At 35.6% G+C, this 23,816-nt stretch overlaps 2 protein-coding genes across 2 annotated transcripts; one reads left to right on the top strand and one right to left on the bottom strand.

Annotated features, from left to right (window-relative positions):
• Positions 1-7,766: 7,766 nt before the first annotated feature.
• On the bottom strand, positions 7,767-8,222 carry LOC113272762 (14.7 kDa ribonuclease H-like protein). Its single transcript, XM_026522559.1, has one exon. The coding sequence runs from the start codon at positions 8,220-8,222 to the stop codon at positions 7,767-7,769; it is 456 nt and encodes a 151-aa protein (XP_026378344.1).
• A 4,338-nt stretch (positions 8,223-12,560) lies between these two features.
• On the top strand, positions 12,561-21,610 carry LOC113272761. Its single transcript, XM_026522558.1, has 4 exons — positions 12,561-14,246; positions 14,379-15,528; positions 15,616-15,767; positions 21,473-21,610. Exons 1-4 carry the CDS (start codon positions 12,561-12,563, stop codon positions 21,608-21,610), a joined length of 3,126 nt encoding a protein of 1,041 aa, XP_026378343.1.
• The last annotated feature ends 2,206 nt before the right edge of the window (positions 21,611-23,816 follow it).

Genomic DNA, 23,816 nt, shown 5'->3' with positions numbered 1-23,816 from the left:
TTAAAACTTCTTAAGGATTTTTACGAGATACCTTAATCGAAGTTTTCTTTATAGCTTCCGATTTCGACTAACAAGTGTTGGTATACGATCGGAAACTGAAATTTATCAAAACCTAGGGTTTATTGATAGGTGTAGAATACACCGTATTTATTATCTATTGTTTATGCTTTCTTTGCTACTTTTTTTTGTAAATTATGTACTTTACGCGTGTTTTGAGTTATTAGGTATTCTGGAGTCGCACGGAGGAAAAGTAGAAGAAATAACCCAATTTGAGCAAAAAGGGAAAAATTGTCATTTCATGGGAGAACACTATCTTGAGCCCAGTCAAGGTTAAGGGGATGCAAACTCTGGGCAGCCCTTATCAAATATAAATGGGTGTAATCATCCACTCTAATGATTAACCTAGCCCTAAAACCGAGAAAGCCTCTGATTCCTCTCATTCATTTCTTTACACCTGAAATTAAGAAGTAGGGTAGAAAGAAAACAGCGGCTGCTTCTATTATTGCAGAGACCAAATCGAGAAAGAGATATAGAAATCAAGAAATTGAAAGGGAATTTAAGAGAAGGGAGATGCTTCTCAACAACAGATATCGAGACTCAATTGAAGTTGAGGTTTGGGTTTCGCTGTGAAGAACTCAGAGATCGAAGAAGAAGCTGTTGTTGGTATTGGTGAAGAAATTGATATGGGTACTAGATTCATATGAATCTACATTGCTGAACGATTTTGTATTCAATTGAATAATAGAAAAGATAATCTTGAGTACAGGTCACTGTTGAGTATATATACCGGATTCTCTCTTCCCTCGACATTAGACTCACACGTGCTCGGCACACACTGCACACTAACAAATGACACACTCACACTACTATTACCCTCCCTCAATCTCAAGTGGTCTGTAAAAGACAACATGATATTACACTAACAAATGACACACTCACACGCACACACCAGCACACACATTATGTATCTATAATAGACAGGAAGTAGGAAGAAGTATGAATTACAGTTGGTATAGATGTGTAGTTGGAGGAGGTAGTACTGATGAAGAAAGGTACTTGTCTGAACGAGAAGTATAAGAAGCAATTGGTGAATCAACCAACAAATCATCCAAGCATACACACAGGTCCATATATGGCGGGCTCAGGAACAATGGGAGGTCGATGCAGAAATGTCGATGCAGCAACTTTCTCTGTCGCAGGAGGTAGACCACTTAATTGTGCAGCAGTAGTTGATGTAGATAGATGAAGAGACTGTTGATGTAGCACTAGACATACATGTAGAATAAGAGAACACACCGGAAAGCTGCATTCGCAGAGCATAAGAAAGCAGTAGGACTAGTGAAAGTTGGTGGAGACTAGGATGTAGTTGTTGATGTAAAGGCATAAAAAGTGAACAATGGGGACAGCTTAGAAGTAATCATTAATTGCAGTAATGGTTGCAGTAGTTGGTGTAGATTAAATCAAATTGGTGCAACAACATTAACCATTGGTGTAGAAAGCAGTAGTTGGTGATGGAAAACCATACCAAGTGAGCAGTAGTTGAGAAGTAGGCAATATTGGATAAGTATGGAAGTAGAAGTAAGTAGTACTAGTAGAGAACACCATAGCATTACAGGAACATGAGCAGTAAAGGTATAGGGAAACACACACATCTCATGACAAAGCTCATACAAAATAATCTCAATAGAAGCACCTGCCAACTAATCTACCACTGAAAAAAACCAACTCCAATTACCATTCTCAGCTGTAATATTCAATTTTTCAAGCCAACAACAAGCATTAAAAGAATTCAATTTCTCCACTTATTTCAGTCTTTTATTCGCAGCATCATCTTAGCTGAACCTTGTCTTATTCAATGACAAACATGAAAGTAAAAGATAACTAAACCAGGCTACATCTGAATGGAATGTAGACTCATCAAAGAGAACTTCAATCTCTGATGCAGTACCAAACCAATTCCAAATCCACTCCTCACTCTCAGCTCCATCATTGAAACACACAAGATTTTCAACACGACGCAAGTGAGGACCGTCTTGAAGTAACAATTGAATTAGGAGTATGAATATGAGCAATTTAAGCACTATTTGTGCAGTAAAACTTCATCAACAATAATCTCAACCTTATACTGAATCTATTTAGTGGAACAACTTTAAGTTTTCATCTAACCATCAAAATTTATGGCAGAATCTAACATGCTCAGACTCAAATACCAACAGGAATCAAGAACAGTAAATCTTGATTAAAAAATTAGATGATAACTAATTATGATGAAAAAAAAATTATGACAAGGAATTGAACGTTGTTGAGGTAGTGAATCATAAATCGAACACATAAAATCAGATCTAAAGTAATCAAAAGATCAAATTCGAGATTACCAGCTTTGACCTAGTTTTCCCGACGAAGAAAAAAAATCAAATTCTAGATCTGAGAAGTATGCTTGATTCAATTTGAAGACGTAGCAGTGAAGCATCAGGATCAAATCTCACTCCACACCAATAACCACCAGTAACAAATCTTCATCTGAACTCCATGAATCTTCAGAGAAAACTCCTTTAACAACCAAGACATAGTCAATTGTTGCTTGAGATGCAGAAAAGAAACATCAAAACTGAGCGAATTTGTATTTTAAGAGGTAAACTCGGATCAAATTTCATCACAGAGATCAATTTCTGATGACAACTACCAGCATAGAAGAGGAAGAACAACAGCAGGAAAGATGAGTTAAAAAATTTAGGGTTGAATCAGAGGAAGATAGGATCGATACCCTCAGAAATTTATATTTCTGAGTCTGATACCATACTTCAATTCTTATTTCAAGGCAGTCATCAACAAGGTGTTGAAGAATTTTGTGTGTCTAATGATGTTTTTGATTTGAATTTCGTATTGGAGTTGTGCTGAATCAAAAGGTTTGAGTTCTCTTTATCTCGTTCTTGCTGCTTATAGAGTTTTATTTGAAGTTTTCATGAAGCTAGTATGGAGTTGTGATTACTGATGGTTCTTAGAGTGGAGTTTTATTTGATCCTGATACTAGTATTGCAACATTGTCAAGAGGATTAAGCATGATTTTGGAACTAAAATTCCGTTTTACGGTTTGAGCTCTTGGTTATTTCAATTGCCAGTTTGGTTGTTTTGGATTGGAATATCTTACCTCATAAACTGAAATTTGAGTCTCTGCTGGTAATCTCCAACTTTATCTTTAGATTACTTTAGTTTTAACCTCATGTGTTCAGCTTCTACATCACTAGCTCAAGAAAAGACATTTCCATTTTCAAAAGATGTTTTCATCATGACTAGATTTGTTGCAACTAGTTTTTTAATCAAGTCCTACTTGCTCTGATACCATACTAGATTCATATGAATCTACATTGCTGAACGATTTTGTATTCAATTGAATAATAGAAAAGATAACCTTGAGTACAGGTCACTGTTGAGTATATATATCGGATTCTCACTTCTCTCGACATTAGACTCACACGTTCTCGACACACACTGCACACTAACAAATGACACACTCACACTGCTATTAATGGGATTGAGTTAAGTTACAGCCAGGGTGGATTAGAATCGAAGTTATATGGAAGGTTATATGAAGAATACCAATTCAGAGAGGGGTTTTGAGTGACGCTGTGATGAAGAAGAAATTTGGGATCTGTTGTTGCCGATGATGTTAGTGTTGAAAATAATTGAGTTGCTGCTGCTCTCTGAGTTCGAATGAGAAGATGTAGAGATGGGTTTCTGGAAATGATCGAGAACTAAAAGAAGGAACTGATGGTGCAGGGATTGATAATGAATATGAATTCTGGTGGTGAGCTGCTGTTGTGAGTTGTGAAGAAGATAAAGAATGGAATTGTTGGTGATGGCAGTGACAATGAATTATCAATTGCAGAAAGGGTTTGTGAATGAGCACTGGAGGTCACAAGATGATGTTGCAGGAACAATGAGCTGAAATGAATAGATGTATGTTAGGATTATTACAGAATGTGAAGAAAAATGGCCTGAGATTTGGCCTGAGATTCGACCAGAAACAAAGGATACTCTGCTGAAATTTTGGTCTGGTGAGTCAACTCAGAGAACCGATCCAAGCAGCAATTCAGACCAGTAAGCTCAGTAAGACTGACTGAGAAGCTGACTCAAGATGGCTGACTACTTTCCTTGACTTCACTGACTAACAGTTTGACCGGTTTGACTGTTAACTTTAACGAGAACCGTGACGGAATATTCCATCGGCGGAGAAGTATATTTAGTGACCGGCTGTGACTTTTTAGGCCGGATTCCGGTGATACCAGTGATATTCCGGCGATCCAAAATAACATAATTTTGTGTGGGTATTTCTTATGGGTATGAAGACGTAAACTTGGAATTGGATGAAGAATTGGGCTTGGATTTGGAAAGAAGGTGGAAGGAGTTGAGAAAAACTTGGATTTGGAAGTTGAGCTATCATGGGAAAGAGAGTCTATTCCTAAGAGGATTGCAAGCAAAGTGAAGCCTATAAATAGAGAAGTTCTCTATTTTTCTCTACACACTTTTTTACACACTTATACTTCTACACCTCTACACACACAACACTTTGATTTCTGTTCTATTTCTTTTCTTTATTCTTTGTGAACTCCAAACTATGTGTGACTAATTTTGTTATTGATTGGGGATGAATTCCTAGTTCTTGACATGATTTGAGTTTTGTTTTAAATCTACTTTCAAGTTTTCACATGATTATTCGTTTGTTTTTGCAGAATGTTTATGCTTGATTGACAGATCTTTTAGGTGGCCAACTAAATTGATATGTTAATTGATCTAAAGATAGTGAAAGTTAGGGGATAAGTAATTGTTTATTGACTCTTTACATAAGAGAAAACATGAGACCTTGCGGAGGGATTCCGTGAAGCAATTGTGTTTGAAAACAACGTTATCAAGTAGACCTTGATCTAAGAGTCTAACTACTAATATCAACCTAATAAATTCATAAATCTTAATGTGTTTAACTAAATTATATCTGGAGTGATCTAATACTAGGTGGTTTGGTAAATAGAATCTGGTAGTCAAGAACTTCCGTGTCCGGTGACATAAGGAATTTAGGGGTTAACACTGATCTCGCTGTTATACCTACGGTTGGTGATAATCTGTGACTAATAACATGTGGATGAAAAACATAACTTGAATCATTGTTTTGCAATGAAGAAGGATTCCTTGATCTATTCTCTCTTATTGATTTCAACTTACACATTTGATTACTTTACTTACTTTCTTTTTGCAAACTTAAAACAAGAAAATCCCCCTTTTTGTGACAATTAAACAACTAAAAACTCTTGCTCCTCATATGAATGAACTTGACTACACTATACATAATTTATGATCAACAACTCTTGAATGGTTTTATATCAGAAAAGAAAACCTTAGAATAAACAAGAGGTGAAAATCCTAGATTACAAGTTGTATAATCAATCACGAAGATTAAATCCAACTCGGATTTGTGATCCCCAATACAGAGACTTTTATCTGACTCTTGTTCATGAAAAACAGAAGACATGGAAAACAACCTTATGAAGCTTACACCAATTTTCCAAAGGGTATGAAAAACATGTAGCACTCACGAACCCTTTATTTCTAGTGAAAGTTAACTTGAAAGCCAAGCAAAGCTATTTTCCTTTTTCAAGACTCTCCTAATTTTGACAGTCTTTCTTAAGTTACAACTCTTTCCAAAATAATTAAATTTTGGAAGTTTATCAAACATTGTATTTTATGTGAATAAATGAAAATTTATCTTAGGAAGGAATCACAAACACTTTAATATGGTAATGAAATATGTTTGGAGTAATAACTATCTTTCCTAGATAAGGAAACATCAAAAACTTGACCAAAAATGACTTCTAATCACGTAATTGGGCTCAAGTCTGTGAATCGTTACAAACGGTGCGTGGATTGTTTCATAATAACGAATTGTAACAATTACAACAACACTTATAATTGTTACTTTAATAAATCACTCATAACTTCATCGTTATAACTCGGAATTGAGTGATTATTGGCTCGTTGAATTCGTAAGATCATTCACTATAACATGAGATCCTTTCTAGGGATAAAGGTTATTGTCACCAAAGTAGTGAATCAAATAACCTCAAGTAAATATACATAAATGTACATTTACCGTCATAGGAATTTTTCCATAGAGTGAGCATTTATTTCGATAGATTAGAGAGGTAGAATTGAACAAGAATCCAAATGAAATCAGTTACCACATAACTTTGTTGATGACGTCCTTGTTGATGTCTTCTTGTAGTCTTCAAGCTTCATTCTTCAAGAATAGCTTCGATTATACTTCTTAGACTTAATCTAGTCTGAAACTATCTTCAGTATACTAAATCAAGAATGCATTTTGGAAACTAAAATTGACAACTAACTTGACATACCAACGCTAGTGGGTTCAACCGAGAAATACTCTAACAATCTCCCCCTTTTTCAATTTTAGTGACAAAACCATTTTCCATATGGATTGTACTTGTTAAAAGCATTACAGCTCCAAAATCCGACATGCTTAATTTCCTTGGTTCTTCAACTATGCGTGTGTTCATCCTGTACTTGTTGAAGATCCATCATAGTATTATTATACAACATCAAAGTTCAATTGTATCACAACTTTACAATAATACTATGGTGATGTGTATCACTCCCCCTTAGTCAATACTTCATCTCACAATGAACCCCCCCCCCCCCCCCCCCCCCCCCCACCCCACCCCCCCCCCCCCCCCCCCCCCCCCCCCCCCCCCCCCCTCTGTTTGTCAATAAAATTGGCAAAGGTACAAAAATTGTGGGATCATAATGAAACTCTCAAGGAGATTATTCATGACTAAAAGAGAACATATCAACTTTATTTTAGATGATATCACATAGTTGAAACTTAGTGACTTCATCAAGGAGTTTATTAGGATACAAGTTAAACCCTACGTGTTCCACAACCGCTTCTCCCCTCAAATATATAACAATTAAGCACAAGTTCATTTAAGAACTCTCCCCCATAGAATGTCATTCCCGAAAGAACAACAAGAGTGACCTTTCTCCAGAGAGAAGGATTTATATATTGGATTTTAGAAATCCCACTTGAAGATACGAGCTAAGGACCAATCATTGAAATTCTCTCATGAGATTGTGTTACTAAAAAATAGAACTATCTCCATGGTAATAATACACAATATGTAATAATGAAGATCAAGTATTGTGATCATCTTTTCTAAGATACAAACTTGTATTCACAAGAATTAATATGCTTAGAAGAAAGAATAACCTTTTCCATAAGGATTTACACCAATAATGGTTACCATAAGTGTATGAAAAAGTTTCTTTGACAATAAAAACCAACATCCAATGGCTTTGAGTATTGCTTCTAACCTGTTGTACTTGAGAATTTCAATCCCAAATCAAGTTAGGTAATTAAGAATCATACACATGGTATTGAGCCATATTCATCTTAACCATAACTAGTTCAAATGACTCAAATGAAACTAGTTCTAGAGTTGTTCAATTGTTTATATTATCATATAAGTATACAAGACACAATTGAATCAAAATCGATTTTGATTCACTCGAATCAATTCATGAACATTATAGCCACGGTTTGCAAAAGATTGCATTCCTTATTACTCTAATGTATTTTTTTTTGCTTAACGAAGAATTATATTAATTACCAAAGGTGATACAAAATTTTTTACAAAAGGAAACTAAAAAGCTCAGAATACAACTAGAGACAAAACAAAAAACAAGCTAATAAAATGGCTTTAACAAAATTTGTAGTAAGGTTGGTTTGGTATCTCCATTGGATTTAAGAAATGAGGCCTTGACTCATAAATTCTTCTTTCACCTCTTGAAATATTAGCTCCTTTATTTGATAGATCATCAGCAGAGAAATTAGTCTCCCCGTAACCATATATGAAGCACCAAGTTTTAAGTCTTGCACAAATTTTTTCCCATCTTTTTATGGCAAACCATGAAATTTTGTTACTCTGAAATGCACTGATTGCAGCTGATGAATCAGTTCTTAATAATACCTCTTCATGTCCTTTGCTTAATGCCCATTCTCCTGCATTCAGAACTGCTAGTATCTTTGCATAATAGTTAGTTGAAACACCCAACCCACCTGAAACAGCTACCAAGAATTCTCCTGAGCTTGTTCCACTAATAAATCCATAGCCTGAGATACCTGGATTTCCTTTTGATGCACCATCACAGTACATCAGAATCTTGTTTGGAGGAGGAAGTTGAAGAAAATTTCTTTAACTCTAGTACCTTTTACTTTTCTGCATTTTAGCCCCAGAGCTTTCAAAACTTGTAAATCATAAGAGCAATTCCACATTGGTTCTTTCATTCTAACCTCACATTCGTGAACTTTAAAATCTTCTTCTTAATTTGATCTAGAGAGAAACCCTCTTCCTCATATAGCAATTTGTTTCTTGTAAACCATAACTCTCTCATTGTAATGAAAGGTGCAGCTCTCCAAACTTCTTTAATGGCAGGGCTCTTATTCTTTGCCATTTTCAGGCTCTCTTCAAATGATTTAGGATTGATAAAATTAAACATGTTTCCTAGCCATTTCCAAATGATTTCACTGAAGTTACAAAACCAGAGTAAGTGTTCTTTATTCTCTTCTTCCTTTTTGTAGAAACAACATCTTGAAGCCAATTGAACTTTTCTTTTCTTGAGGATTTCATCTGTGGCACATATTCCCCTAAATAATTTCCATATGTTACTTGATATATTATGATGAATAGATGGGTGCCATACCTGAGTTGTCCACTGCATTTTTGGAAATTTCTCTCTTGTTGCTTCCACAGCAGAAGCCACAGTGAATTCACCTGAAGTTGTATGTGTCCATATTCTTCTATCTTCTCCTCATCCTAATATAGGTAATTCATTTATTTCAATCATCTCCATCATTTCACCTGGAATTACTCATTTTCCTTCAAGGATAAGATCAGCTACCTTCATGTTTGGGAATTGTTGGACATAAGAATGATTATGAAAAATATCTTCTAATGCCCTGTCTTGTATCCATTTATCCTTCCACACAGATATATTTTCACCATTTCCAACCAACTATCTTGTACCTTCCTGTACATCTTCTGTCACCCATTTTATTCCTTGCCATACTGATGATTTCTTGTAGTATGAAATCCATTTACCCTTTTTATTCTGAAATTTAGCTTGAAAGAACTTTGACATTTCCTCTGTCCCATGTTGAATCTTCCAAAATAGGTTCATAATAAGAGCTTTATTAACCAATTCCAATCTTCATAATAAGATCTTTATGAACTTTTCTTTTCTTGAGGTTTTCATCTGTGGCACATATTCCCCTAAATAATTTCCATATGTTACTTGATATATTAGGATGAATAGATGGGTGCCATACCTGAGTTGTCCACTGCATTTTTGGAAATTTCTCTCTTATTGCTTCCACAGCAGAAGCCACAGTGAATTCACCTGAAATTTTATGTGTCCATATTCTTCTATCTTCTCCTCATCCTAATACAGGTAATTCATTTATTTCAATCATCTCCATCATTTCACCTGGAATTACCCATTTTCCTTCAAGAATAAGATCAGCTACCTTCATGTTTGGGAATTATTGGACATAAGAATGATTATGAAAAATATCTTCTAATGCCCTGTCTTGTATCCTTTATCCTTCCACATAGATATATTTTCACCATTTCCAACCAACTATCTTGTACCTTCCTGTACATCTTCTGTCACCCATTTTATTCCTTGCCATATTGATGATTTCTTGTAGTATGAAATCTATTCACCCTTTTTATTCTGAAATTTAGCTTGAAAGAACTTTGACATTTCCTCTGTCCCATGTTGAATCTTCCAAAATAGCTTCATAATAAGAGATTTATTAACCACTTCCAATCTTCTTATTCCAAGTCCACCCTCACTAAGAGGAGAACACACTTTATTCCATTTTAATGTTACTTGTTTCCTTTGAGAAGGATCACCAGTCCATAAGAAGTTTCTAATGATCCTCTCACATTCTTTTATTACTCTTTTTGGCCATCTATACACTGACATATTATATATGGGTAGAATGCTCAATACAAATTTTATTAGGATAAGTCTTTCTTGAAAGAAGAGCAACTTACCCTTCCACCCTGCTAGTCTATCTTGCGTCATCTCAACTCCATCCCATACATGATATGATTTTACTCCACCAGAAAATAATTGAACTCCCAAATACTTATCTGGAAATTATGCCAAAGGGATTCCACATTCTTTTGAAATTTGAAGCTTCCTCCTGTCACTAATACCTCAAATAAAGCACTTACTTTTTTCCATACTGATTCTTTGTCCTGAGGAGTCTTGGTAGATTTTAAGTAATTCCATAAGTTTTTTAACATTTCTTCTTTCCCCATTACAAAACAGAAAAATATCATCTGCAAAAAGAATGTGAGATGGTTTGATTCCATTTTTATTTACCATTTCCTTCAGAAGACTAACTAGGAAACAAATAAATTATCGTTCCTTCAAACTAAATAGATTGTTAGTGAATCTGGCGATCAACTCGGTCTTCAAATCGTTTCATTAATTTCTCGATCTTCTCAGATTCTGGTACGAAAACAATAAATTAAGGTGAGTTCTTCAGGTTGGTTCAATGATTGGTGATACTATAAACTCGGATTAGTTGTATTTTAATCGGAAAAAGATGACGGATATGGGATCTGTTTCTGGTATGAATCGAAAAACTTTTGAAAGCAAATTTAGTGAAACTGCAAAGATTATTTCAGATCTCCCTGAGTCTGGTACTCATGGAAATTTACCATCACTGTTTATTCCTGATGATATAATTGATGAGTGGAAGTTTAGTTTGATTGGTAGATTGGATCTTGTGACTTTAAAATTTAAAATTGCTGAATCAATACTTAGAAGACAATGGAGGTTAAAGGGGAATGTTCAGCTTATTCCTCTAGGAAAAGGATACTTCATAATCAAATTAGAGAAAGAAGAGGATAGGCTCTATATTTGGTCTGGCAATTGGATGGTGAGGAACAAAATATCACTCTTAAGAATTGGGAGCCAAATTTTAACCCAGCAGCTCAAAAATCGACTTCAGCTTTTGTCTGGGTTAATTTTCCTGGTCTTAGTATCGAATATTGGAAGGAAAAAATTATTTTACAAATGGCAAAGACTTTAGGAAGGCCAATCAAGGTTGATGAAACTACACTGAAGAAGGAAGCAGGATTTTATGCACGTGTATTTGTTGAGATAGACTTAACAAAATCAATTCCAAGTAAGATATGGGTTGAGTCTAAGTATGGAGGTTTTGAACAAGTTATACAGATTCCCAATCTACCTAAGTTCTGTAATCATTGTCAAGTTATTGGTCATCATGTTGCAGAGTGTAGAAGTAAGAGAAAGGAACAAGAAATCCCCCCAGAAGCTACTACAACTAAGACTGTCAAGCAGATTTGGAAAAAAGTTGAGTCAAAGAAGAAGCATACTCCATTTAAAACTGGATTTTATATTTGTTTTAGTACTCCTTCAAAGAAAAACTCATTGGATAAAATAGATGAAAACTTACTGGATAGTGATGAGGAAGTGGATGCAATAATACCTCATATATCTACTGATGAAGCTTCTACAAGTGCTAATAATTCAGGAAGATTTCAGGTTCTACAAGATATGAATGAAGATTTGTTTAATTCACATGTAGTATTTCCAGTACTGAATGTGGAGCAAACTTTACAGTCAGCTGCAAATGCTCCTTCAATAAATGAATCTTTTCATGTTATACCCCCTGTGAAAAAGAAGTTGTACATGTTGAAGTTCCAAAAATTAAGCAGAAAGAAAAACATATTAGCATTATCAAGACAAGAAATCAAACTTCAGGTTTAGTGGATAGTGAACATCAAATTGGGAAACTGAGGGGGAATTATCCTTCTCAAAATCAACCCAAACAATGGAGATTTCCTTCTGGAATATCAGAGGCCATAGAAGAGCTATGGCCAAAAGGCCAAAGATAAACTAAGAAGTTTGGTGCATAATTTTAATCCATCTTTAGTGATTCTAGCAGAACCAAAAGTACAATACTCTGAGGATTTTTGTAGGAAATTAAGACTAAAAGGAATGCATTATGAAGCTATTCACAACTCAACAGATTCAAGGAAAATAAATTTATGGATTTTATGGAGTTCTTATATTCAAAAACCATCTATTATATCAATTAATGATCAATCAATAACTGTGGAGGTGGGGGGTGCACTAATCACTGGAATTCATGCAAACTTATTAACAGTTCATAGAAGAAAATTATAGTGTGAGATGGAAGAGGTTAGTTCTTTAAATAAACCATGACTTGCAATTGGTGACTTTAATTCAGTTCTCAAAGAGGAAGAGAAAAAGGGATGTTTAGGGCCATTATGAATATCAATGATAGAATTCAATAACTGCCTACACAGTTGTGGATTAATCCAAGCTCCTCACTCTGGTTTGGAATTCTCTTGGTGCAACAATGGAGCTGGAAAAAATGAATAGTATGTAATTTGGACAGAGCAATATACAATGATAAATGGATTGACATGTATCCAAGTTGGGCATATAAAGTAGGTGCAAGATGGGTATCTGATCATAGTACTTTATTTTGGGGGAATAACTCAATCCCAAAGCCAACAAATGTTCCATTCAGAGCACTCAAGGTGTGGAAGAATCATTCTGGTTTCCTACCATTTATTAAAGATTCATGGAGTAAAGCAGTAAAAGGTAATCCTATATATATTTTCATGTTCAAGGTTAAGAGACTGAAAAATGATATTAAGGAATGGAATTGGTCAGTTTTTGGGAATGTTAATAAAAATATGAAGACTGCAGAAGAGGAAATATTGAACTATACCGTTGCATCAGACCAAGAACCAGAAAATACTATACTCTTAAATAAGTTGGTAACTACAAGAGGGAAGTTGGAAGTTCTTTCTCAACAACAAAAAGACATCATTCAACAAAAATCAAGAGTAATGTGGCTTAAAGATGGAGCTTCAAATACTAAATTCTTCCATGTTAATATGAAAGTAAGGCAAGATCATAACATGGTAGTAGAGTTAGAAGATGATGATGGAAACATAATAACTTCACAGAGAGATATTGCTTCAAATATTGTTGCCCATTTTGAAGAAAAGTTCAAATTCCAAGAGATGGAGATAAATCATCAATTTTTGGATGTAATTCCAAAAGTATTAAGTACTAAAGATAATAAAATGCTAGAATCAACTCCTTCTAAGGAAGAAATTAAAACAAATATTTTTGATCTCAATCCAGAGAGTGCACCAGGACCAGATGGATTTGCAGGGTGGATTTATAGATATGCTTGGGAAATTATTGGTAAAGATCTCACAGATGCAATTCAATACTGCTGGATAAGAAGTTTTATACCTGAGGGACTAAATGCAAATTTCCTTAAGATGATACCAAAAACCAACAATGCAAAAAAGGCAAAGCAATATAGACCTATTGGATTAATGAATTTCAGCTTCAAGATTTTTACAAAAAATTGGGCTACAAGGATGGGGAGCATAATTCATAAAATGGTTTCACCACAACAAGGAGTTAATATAAAAGGAAGAACAATACAAGAACAAATTGTTTTAGATTCTGAAATGGTTAATGAGTTGGATATCAAAAGAAGAGGGGGTAATTTTGGGTTAAAAATAGACATTACACAAGCCTATGATTCTCTCAGATGGAACTTTCTATTCCAAGTCATGAGAAAGTTTGGAGTATCAGGTACAACAATTTACTGGCTTCAAGAACTTCTCAATTCAGCAAGAATATCAATATTAGTAAATGGTGGTCCTGAAGGTTACTTCAAAATAGGGAGAGGTTTGAGACAGGGTGATCCCCTGTCTCCTCTTATTTTTGTTATTGCAGAAGATGCTCTTAGTAGAAAGATAACAAGTGAAATACAAAAAGGTTCTCTGAAGGAAATGGTAAATAGAAATGGAATCAAGCCATCTCACATTCTTTTTACAGATGATGTTTTTCTGTTTTGTAATGGGGAAAGAAGAAATGTTAAAAAACTTATGGAATTACTTAAAATCTACCAAGACTCCTCAGGACAAAGAATCAGTATGGAAAAAAGTAGGTGCTTTATTGGAGGTACCAATGACAGGAGGAAGCTTCAAATTTCAGAAGAATATGGAATCCCTTTGGCAGAATTTCCAAATAAGTATTTGGGAGTTCAATTATTTTCTGGTGGAGTGAAATCATATCATGTATGGAATGGAGTTGAGATGATGCAAGATAGACTAGCAGGGTGGAAGGGTAAGTTGCTCTCCTTTCAAGAAAGACTGATCCTAATAAAATTTGTATTAATCAGTCTACCTATATATAATATGTCAGTGTAGAGATGGCCAAAAAGAGTAATAAAAGAATGTGAGAGGAACATTAGAAACTTGTTATGGACTGGTGATCCTTCTCAAAGGAAACAAGTAACATTAAAATGGAATAAAGTGTGTTCTCCTGTTAGTGAGGGTGGACTTGGAATAAGAAGATTGAAAGTGGTTAATAAAGCTCTTATTATGAAGCTATTTTGGAAGATTCAACATGGTACAAAGGAAATGTCAAAGTTCTTTCAAGCTAAATTTCAGAATAAAAAGGGTGAATGGATTTCATACTACAAGAAATCATCAATATGGCAAGGAATAAAATGGGTGATAGAAGATGTACAGGAAGGTACAATATGGTTGGTTGGAAATGGTGAAAATATATATGTGTGGAAGGATAAATGGATACAAGACAGAGCATTAGAAGATAATTTTCATAATCATTCTTATGTCCAACAATTCCCAAACATGAAGGTAGCTGATCTTATTCTTGAAGGAGAATGGGTAATTCCAGGTGAAATGATGGAGATGATTGAAACAAATGAATTACCTGTATTAGGAGGAGGAGAAGATAGAAGAATATGGACACATATAATTTCAGGTGAATTCACTGTGGCTTCTGCTGTGGAAGCAATAAGAGAGAAATTTCCAAAAATGCAGTGGACAACTCAGGTATGGCACCCATCTATTCATCCTAATATATCAAGTAACATATGGAAATTAGTTAGGGGAATATGTTCCACAGATGAAAACCTCAAGAAAATAAAAGTTCAATTGGCTTCAAGATGTTGTTTCTGCAAAAAGGAAGAAGAGAATAAAGAACACTTACTATGGTTTTGTAACTTCAGTGAAATCATTTGGAAATGGCTAGGAAACATGTTTAATTTCATCAATCCTAAATCATTTGAAGAGAGCCTGAAAATGGCAAAGAATAAGAGCCCTGCCATTAAAGAAGTTTGGAGAGCTGCATCTTTCATTACAATGAGAGAGTTATGGTTTACAAGAAAAAAATTGCTATATGAGGAAGAGGGTTTCTCTCTAGATCAAATTAATAAGAAGTTTTTAAAGTTCACAATGGAATGTGAGGTTAGAGTGAAAGAACCAATGTGGAATTGCTCTTATGATTTACAAGTTTTGAAAGATTTGGGGCTAAAATGCAGAAAAGTAAAAGGTACTAGAGTTAAAGAAATTTTCTTTCAACTTCCTCTTCCAAACAAAATTCTGATATGCTGTGATGGTGCATCAAAATGAAATCCAGGTATCTCAGGCTATGGATTTATTGGTAGAACAAGCTCAGGAGAATTCTTGGTAGCTGTTTCAGGTGGGTTGGGTGTTTCGACTGACTATTATGCAAAGATACTAGCAGTTCTGAATGCAGGAGAATGGGCATTAAGCAAAGGCCATGAAGAGGTATTATTCAGAACTGATTCATCAGCTGCAATCAGTGCATTTCAGAGCAACAAAATTCCATGGTTTTCCATAAAAGATGGGAGAAAATCTGTGCAAGACTTAAAACTTGGTGCTTCATACATGTTTACGAGGAGACTAATTTCTCTGCTGATGATCTATCAAAGAAAGGAGCTAATCTTTCAAGAGGTGAAAGAAGAATTTATGAGTCAAGGCCTCAGTTCTCAAATCCAATGGAGATACCAAACCAACCTTACTACAAAATTTGTTAAATCCATTTTATTAGCTTGTTTTTTGTTTTGTCTCTAGTTGTATTCTGCGCTTTTTAGTTTCCTTTTGTAAAATTTTTTTTATCACCTTTGGTAATTAATATAATTCTTTGTTAAGCAAAAAAAAAAAAGCATAGGAGTACTTTAGATTTGAGAGATCAATCTGTACAATTCTGTCCTAAACCAAGAAATGGTCATTCTAGTCTTGCTTCGGTCACAAAATGAAGGAGAAGGGTTGATCTTAGGGAGGGAAGCAAAAAAGGTGTTGAGATCAGAATAATGGACTACGAAAATGTGGTTGTTTTATGACTTATATAAGAATGTATAACCCACTTACAGAATGTAAGCTATAGGTTCTTGGTGTTATCTGGATACTTGCGTTAATGAACCCTCTTTAGATTGAATATCTATTTATACAAGTCATAATCGAACACTCTGATCTCATAGGAAGTTGAAGAAATGGAGTAATGGAAAAGTGGAGATCGTGCAAAATAGTGAAAACCACGTCCCTATTATGAAGGGAACACTGGTCGATTTTGCTCCCACTACTTCTCTCCACTAACTATCCGCCTTTCCTGAAACTTTCTCATAATGGGCACGTTGCACGACGCACGCTATAAACTGCCAAACCAATACTATGATGAACATCCCCCAGTTTGTGACATGTTTGATGTCTCGAGTATTTTGTAGAAAATATGTAGCAAGTTGCTGAGTGGGTCTTGCCTGTAAGACCTAATTATTTCGACCAATCACGCGCAAGCTAGGCGACGGGCAATTATATGTGTCAAGTCAAGTCGTGAGACTTGCCGCAAAAAAATAGCATACAATGTTTTTAGGTTAAATAATTAAGTTATTTGTGAAATCGATATTCATAAAATATAGCTTGTATTCGATGCTCGTAAAGCATCGCTTTTAAGCATGCAACTCAAAATAATCGATGCTCATGAAGCATCGTTGTTCAGAACCTGCCTTAGTTAGTCGCGGAATTCACGGTCTTAAAACAGGCGTGACCGACCATCTTTGGGCAGCTTCCAGAAGCCATCCCTGTACCTTAGAGATGAGATGGTCGTCCCTCATAGGAGAAGGATGGCTGGTAGCCATTTCGACCTCCCATTGGTCGGCCCAAATTTGATTTAAGCCGGTTAAATCATCTAGCCAAGTTGGATGGTTGAGATGATTTGCGGTAGTTATTGATAGTGTTATTTAAAGATTTTGTAGGCAGCGTGACTAGCCTACTTTGGCCAATAATTCGGAGCGCAACACACAAGATAGAAGTGGTGTGGTTGGTCGAAGTCAACGACGGGCCGCCGGTGATCATAACGACACCTCATTGGTCGGCCCAAATTAGATCTAAGCCGTTCAATCCGGCTGGCCAAGTTGGATGGCCATGATGAGTTTAAGTCTTCCTTGGGCGGTATGGCTTAATTAAGACCCTTTTCAAGTGGCTCGACTAGCCTACTTTGGCTAGCAATTGCGGATGCTTCCTGCGTGCTAGGAGGGTTGTGATTGGCTAAAATAACAGAGGGCCGGTCGGTGAACATCTTGGAGTTCGTTTGGTCGCGCTAGGAGAAGGATAAGCTTGATAAATTGGCGGGCCAAGTCGTACGGCCGTGATCGTTTTGAGACTAACATGGGCAGTCTAGATTTAATTTCTTAAGAAATTAATCGCGTCGCCCAGCCAATTTTCACCTTTAATTAAAAGTATAGGATGCGACTTTGGAGCGATTTGATTGGCTAATGAGAAAGAGGAGCCGGCACACCACAATATAGGGCATGGCCGGTCGGCCAGGGGAGGCGCCCGCTAGGGAAAACCGACCGGCCAAGCGGCGCGGCCGCGCCCCTTTTTGCTGCTGCCTTTATTTATCACAGTTTCCTTTTATTTCTTGTTTTCCAACTTTTGGTAGGATTCTTCTCCTACTAGTTCCATGATGGATCAATTTCCTAGTTTTCCTAGGTTTGTCTCGACCAATAGGGATCGAGATATTGCACAGACCGCAAAAAACCTAATTTTTGTAAATTGATAAAATTGGTTTGAAAAAATTGAATTTTGCGAGATGACATAAAATTAATCAATTTTCGTGAATTTTGTGCGTTGATACAAAATCACTAGTTTTTATCTCGAAGAGCAGCACAGCTTGCGTTTCTCTGATTGGGTACTTTCATGCACATCTTAATCTTGAAACTTCGGAAAACTCATGCTGCTCAGATGAGAACGAACATTAGTTGTCATATCATGTCAATATCTGGGAACATAGCATAGTGAAAATACTCAGCAAGCCATGCATAAGTAATAATGCAGGTGGGAGATTAATAAAATTTACAGTATACCTGGGATTTTTGCAACCAACACTATTCTAAATAAATTTCATATATATAAGTATACCGAGTTTCTCAACACATATGTAAGTAAAGAGGTAGGCACTCATATATATTAAATGGCTCTATTTCTTTGCAGAACGATATCACATTAAATATATGGTTTTACGATTTTAGCCATGAACTAAAAGCCACCGTCAACATTAAGTCCACTGCTTAGTACGTAACAGTGAGATTGTTGCGGGGTAAGCACTAGATGGTGACAGACGAAAATGGAATTATCGAGAAATGGCAGACGGGTGTTACCGTAGAAATTGCAGTCGACCCGGCGGAAGAAGACCAATTAAGAACTAACCTGGAAGCAGTGGATGATTTTGAATCCGAGTTTGGCATGGATACCCCCAAATCCGTACGTGGGCAAAAGAAATCTTCTCCTTCCCGGATTTGGAGAATCCGTTTTGTGACGCCCCATCCTAAATACCTGTTTAACTAGAAGGATTAAAACCTAATTGAAGCATCAGAATCTAGATTATCGATCTAAAGAACCATCTTCACACAAAGTGCTAACAAACAAACCCAAACTCTCTGATACAATATATTTGAAAGTCTCTCATGTTATATGAATATCTAAATGTGTTGTTTTACAGAATAAAAAAATAATACATAAAATAAAAGATACACGACAACACCAGATACGGTAAAGCACTAAGATACAAAAACGGATATCATCTCGCGCTCCTTTCTCTCTGATTAATGAAAACTGAAGTCGGAACGAGTGAACACATTATCCCTGAAGGGTGCTCAATGAAAACATGTAACTCTCAAGTAATCACTAACATGCTTCACAGTTCTACATGAATATAAGTTGAAAGAAACAAGACGAAACTAATCTAGTTCAGTAATTTATGCATCATGAAGCAAGTGTCACTCTAATATCAGCAAAATCATTAGAGAAGACGACGCGAGAGCAACCCTAATGAATAATAATAACATCGTCCACACAGAGTTCCCATAGAAACCATGATTCAGAATATTACCATCAAGATCAGAAATTTAGACAAACAAGTATAATATGCACACGAGTGATTTCCCTCAAATAAAATAGTATATATAATATTCAAACGGATGACTTACCGCTCTACTAGGTACTATTGCCGACGGATGACTTACCTCCCTACTATCTTAATAAGCAATAATATCCAAACAGATAACTTACCACCCTACTAAATGAAATAGTTATAGTAATGGTCAAACGGATGACTTACCGCCCTACTAATACTATTTCCGACGGATGACTTATCGCCATATTTAACTTAGCTAAGAGCCGCGCGGAAACACAGACACTCTTCGCGGTGAAATCATACAACGCATATTACACACACACAGTTACATTCAAAGCAACATCGTTTGCAATTAGAATATACACTCGTACAATTATTAAAGTACATCATGCTCGCAAGGAAAATAAACTCAGTGATTACAAGAAGGTTACGAGAGTTCCCACCTGTTTTGATGACAATCCACGCCTACCTTGAAATCCACAATCAACAGGTTCATCTTTTGAATCGGTCGTTGTTAATATTGACCAACTGTTAATCATACAAGCTTTCTAAGAAATTATCCAAAAGGCTCATACAAGGCTCATAACGTAAAATCATACAAGTCTCTAGTTATAGGCTAAGTGACTATCTAATGGTTCTAAGCCCATTTATGGTTCTACATCTCTTTCATTATATATATTAATCATATCCAAGAGTTTACTAATCCAATTAGTGATTTTATAGTTCATTTGATTTTTCTAATGAATATCTACAACTTTGTAGAAGGAATCAAAGTCTAATTCGGACCACAAGAGGTCCAAAACGTAAATTATAGGAAAACTAGTCTTAAGCCCAGGTCCATTAAACTAGCCCAATAACCCAAGGTCCAGTCCATCTGAGTTAACAGTCAACGTCTAAGTCCAGGTCAAGTAAATGGACAACTCAAAGGGTTAACTCGGTCAACGAGTCAACATGAATCAGTTTAGGTCAACTCAGTCAATAAGACTGATTCAGGTATTTCATATTCATAAAAACCCAGTCAAACAACTGAGTCAGAGAAGCTAATATCATTCAGACATCTGATTGAACAGAAAGGATACTGGCCTAAGCCATTGCACATGCCAAACACTTTGCTGCACCATCATGGTGCAACAACATCACACATAAACAAAATATTCTTAAACTCTGAGAAACCATTTCTACCTGACAAAGTTTCATTTCAACTTTACTTCAATTCTAAATAAACTTCAAAATAGGATTACAAACATAAACTCAGGTTACCTGTAATAGCAGTTGCAAGCCTGCACTACAAGCACTAACTAATCCTACAATACCCGTTAACAACCCTTTCTTCACTTTATCGTCAATTCAAACACACATACACCCTTCTCGACAACTTCCAGTTCTTAAAGCTCAATCCCTGCATCATATACTATCAGCCCCAAGTTCAATTCATCTATATTTCAACATGACTGCGGCTCTCCCCATTATCTTCATTAGATACAGTACAAATGTAACTCCATTCAATAACTAACAAATCCCTGTAACTGAATAACAGCTACAGAATCATCACCTGCATCTCCATCTTAGCACCAACAATACTTTTTTTTTTGCTAAATCATATAAATTTTACTACTCAAAATTGGAGAAACTCAAATGTAAAAAGAAGTCTTGACATACCAAGACTATCTTACTGAAAAGCCAAAAGTAACTAAAAGAAATTATAGAATTTATCTTCCTAACTTATTTTCAAGTAAGTCTAAAGTAATGAGAATTTTCTTGTTCTATTATTCCCAAAAAGATTGGCCTTCCATCATATAGAATCACTTCTCCTCTTTTCAGATTTGTCCCTTTCTTAGCTAAATCAGCTGAGAAGTTCACTTCCCTGTAAGAATTTCTAAAGGTCATGATGCTTAAAAAATTAATCACCTTGCTCCATCTGTTTTTGACTATCCAGGGAATTTTTCCTCTTGAAAATGCCATTATGACTTCCATAGAGTCCAAACTGAAGCACGAATTCTTGAGATGTTTACTCGCTTCCCATTCTCCTGCTGCAACTAGTGTCATTACTTCTGCAATGTAGTTTGTAGTGATTCCTAAACCTCCACTCCCTGCACCCAAACATGAACCATCACTTTTCCTGGCAATAAATCCAATACCTGCAGCTCGTGTATTACCTTTTGTTGCACCATTACATCAGATTAAAGTTTTATCTATTTGAGGAAATCTAAAGAATACTTGTTTCACAAAAGAGTTTTTGGTTGTGATCCCCTTAATCCCAAAGCTTACTATAATATTCAAGTCATACTAACAGTTCTTCAAAGTGTCATTAACTCTCATGCCACATTCCTTTGTGAAGCTTAGTATCTTGTGCTTGAACTTTTCAGTATTTGGATTAGTATTCTCATATATTCTCAAGTTTCTTGTCATCCATAACTCCACCATTACTGAGAAAGCACTGATATACCATATCTTTCTTATGGCAGAACTATGTTTCTTAACACATATAATAACTTCATCAAATTTGGCGGGAATATTAGACTGAACATACCTGCAAGCCATTTCCAAATCTCCAGACTGAATGAACACTCCCATAGGATGTGCTCCATGTTGTCTTGTCCATTACCACATAAATAGCACTTGGAGACTGTATTGAAACCCTTTTTCCTGACATTTTCTTCAGTTGCACATGCTCCTCTTAGCACTTGATGTGTATGGATGTATGTAAGGGCTCCACACATACTTAGCCCAACTGATTTACTGGTATTTCTCTCTTATCTGATGCACAGAATTAACAACTGAAAACTTGCCATTTAAGTCAGCCTCCCATATTCTTTTGTCACTCCCAGACCCAATAACTGGTAAGTCAGTTAGCTCAATAAATTGCAGCATTTCATCAGATATATGCCATTCTCCATTTACAATCAGATCACTTAATTTTAAATTCTTGTGTTGTTGTATAAATGGATCATTTTGATGTTGATCAATCAAAGCATTTTCTTTTATCCACTTGTCTTGCCAAACTGAGATGTTTCTTCCATTCCTCACCAACCATCTACTTCCTTCATTAAGATCATTCATCACCCATTTAAGTCCAGGCCATATGGAAGATTTTTTGTATCCAGTAATCCAGTCACATCATTGTTTTTGTATTTTTCCCTCATGAATCTGGTCCATTCCTCATCTTCAGTTTCAATTTTCCAAAGCAGTTTTAACAACAAAGCTTTTTTTACCACTTCTAACCTTCTAAGACCAAGACCTCCTTCAGCAAATGGTGCATTTACTTCCTCCCATTTTACAGTTATCAATTTCTTCATAGATGGATCACCAGTCCATAAAAAATTTCTGATTATCCTTTCACATTCTTTAATCACAGATTTTGGCCATTTGTAGACAAAAATGTTGTATATTGGAAAGCTGCATAGCACAAATTTAACTAAGATTAATCCATCATAGAATGCAAGTAGTTTACCAATCCAACCAGCAAGTTGTTTTTGTAGCATTTACACTATCCCCCAAACTTGAGTTGTTTTAACTCTTCCAGGAAATAATATTACACCCAAATATTTGTCAGGAAATTCTGAAAGCTCAATTTGTAATCTTTCTGCAATGATTAATCTTCCTTGTTCAGTTTCTCCACCAACAAAGCATTTGATTTTTGCTCTGTTAACTATTTGTCTATATGTAGCTTGATACTTCATTAGTAATCCCATCAAGTTGTCTAATGTTCTTTTGTGCCCATTGCAGAATATAAATATGTCATCTGCAAACATCAAGTGAGATGGCTGACATCCATTTCTATTAACCATTGTTTGGATTAAACCCTCTTGAATCATTTTAGTTAAGTTTCTGCTCAATACTTCTTCAGCTATCACAAAGGGAATGGGAGATAGTGGATCTCCTTGTCTGAGCCCTCTTCCTCCTTCAAAGAAACCAAATGGCCCTCCATTTATAATCACTAAAATCCTTGCAGATTCAAAGATTATCTTCATCCAATTAATTCCCACTTGAGAGAATCCAAAGTGATTTAGTGTTTCGAAAATGAATTCCCAGCTCATTGAATTAAAAGCTTGAGTAATGTACAACTTTAAACCTACATTTCCACCTCTTCTTTTGGTATTTAATTCATTTACAAGATCTGATGCAAGCACAATCTTCTCCCGAATGTTTCTCCCTTTTATGAAAGTACCTTGATGACTAGATATTACCTTATGCAGAACTGAGTGTGGTCTTGTTGTGATTATTCTTGTTGTGATTATTCTTGTGATGATTTTAAAACAAAAATTAGATAAACCAATTGGCCTGAATTGATCAGTTCTCCTAGCACCAAGTATTTTAGGTAGCAAAAACATAAAGTTGGAGTTCATCCCTTTTGGTATAAATCTGCATCTCCAACAGTATTGTACTGCATTGATTAAATACTTGCA

Source organism: Papaver somniferum, chromosome 4 (genome assembly GCF_003573695.1).
Source record: "Papaver somniferum cultivar HN1 chromosome 4, ASM357369v1, whole genome shotgun sequence".
NCBI classification, from domain to species: domain Eukaryota; kingdom Viridiplantae; phylum Streptophyta; class Magnoliopsida; order Ranunculales; family Papaveraceae; genus Papaver; species Papaver somniferum.
Note: the sequence above shows the minus strand (reverse complement) of the source record. Positions and strands in the feature narration are given on the sequence as shown.

Bases quoted from the DNA above. Each gene is read 5' to 3' on its own strand.
- LOC113272762 (XM_026522559.1), bottom strand. From the start codon at position 8,222: ATGTACTGTGATGGTGCATCAAAAGGAAATCCAGGTATCTCAGGCTAT.
- LOC113272761 (XM_026522558.1), top strand. From the start codon at position 12,561: ATGTATCCAAGTTGGGCATATAAAGTAGGTGCAAGATGGGTATCTGAT. The intron at 14,247-14,378 runs GTATGGAATGGA...ATGTCAGTGTAG, and splicing joins GTGGAGTGAAATCATATCAT to AGATGGCCAAAAAGAGTAAT. The intron at 15,529-15,615 runs GTACTAGAGTTA...AATGAAATCCAG, and splicing joins AAAATGCAGAAAAGTAAAAG to GTATCTCAGGCTATGGATTT.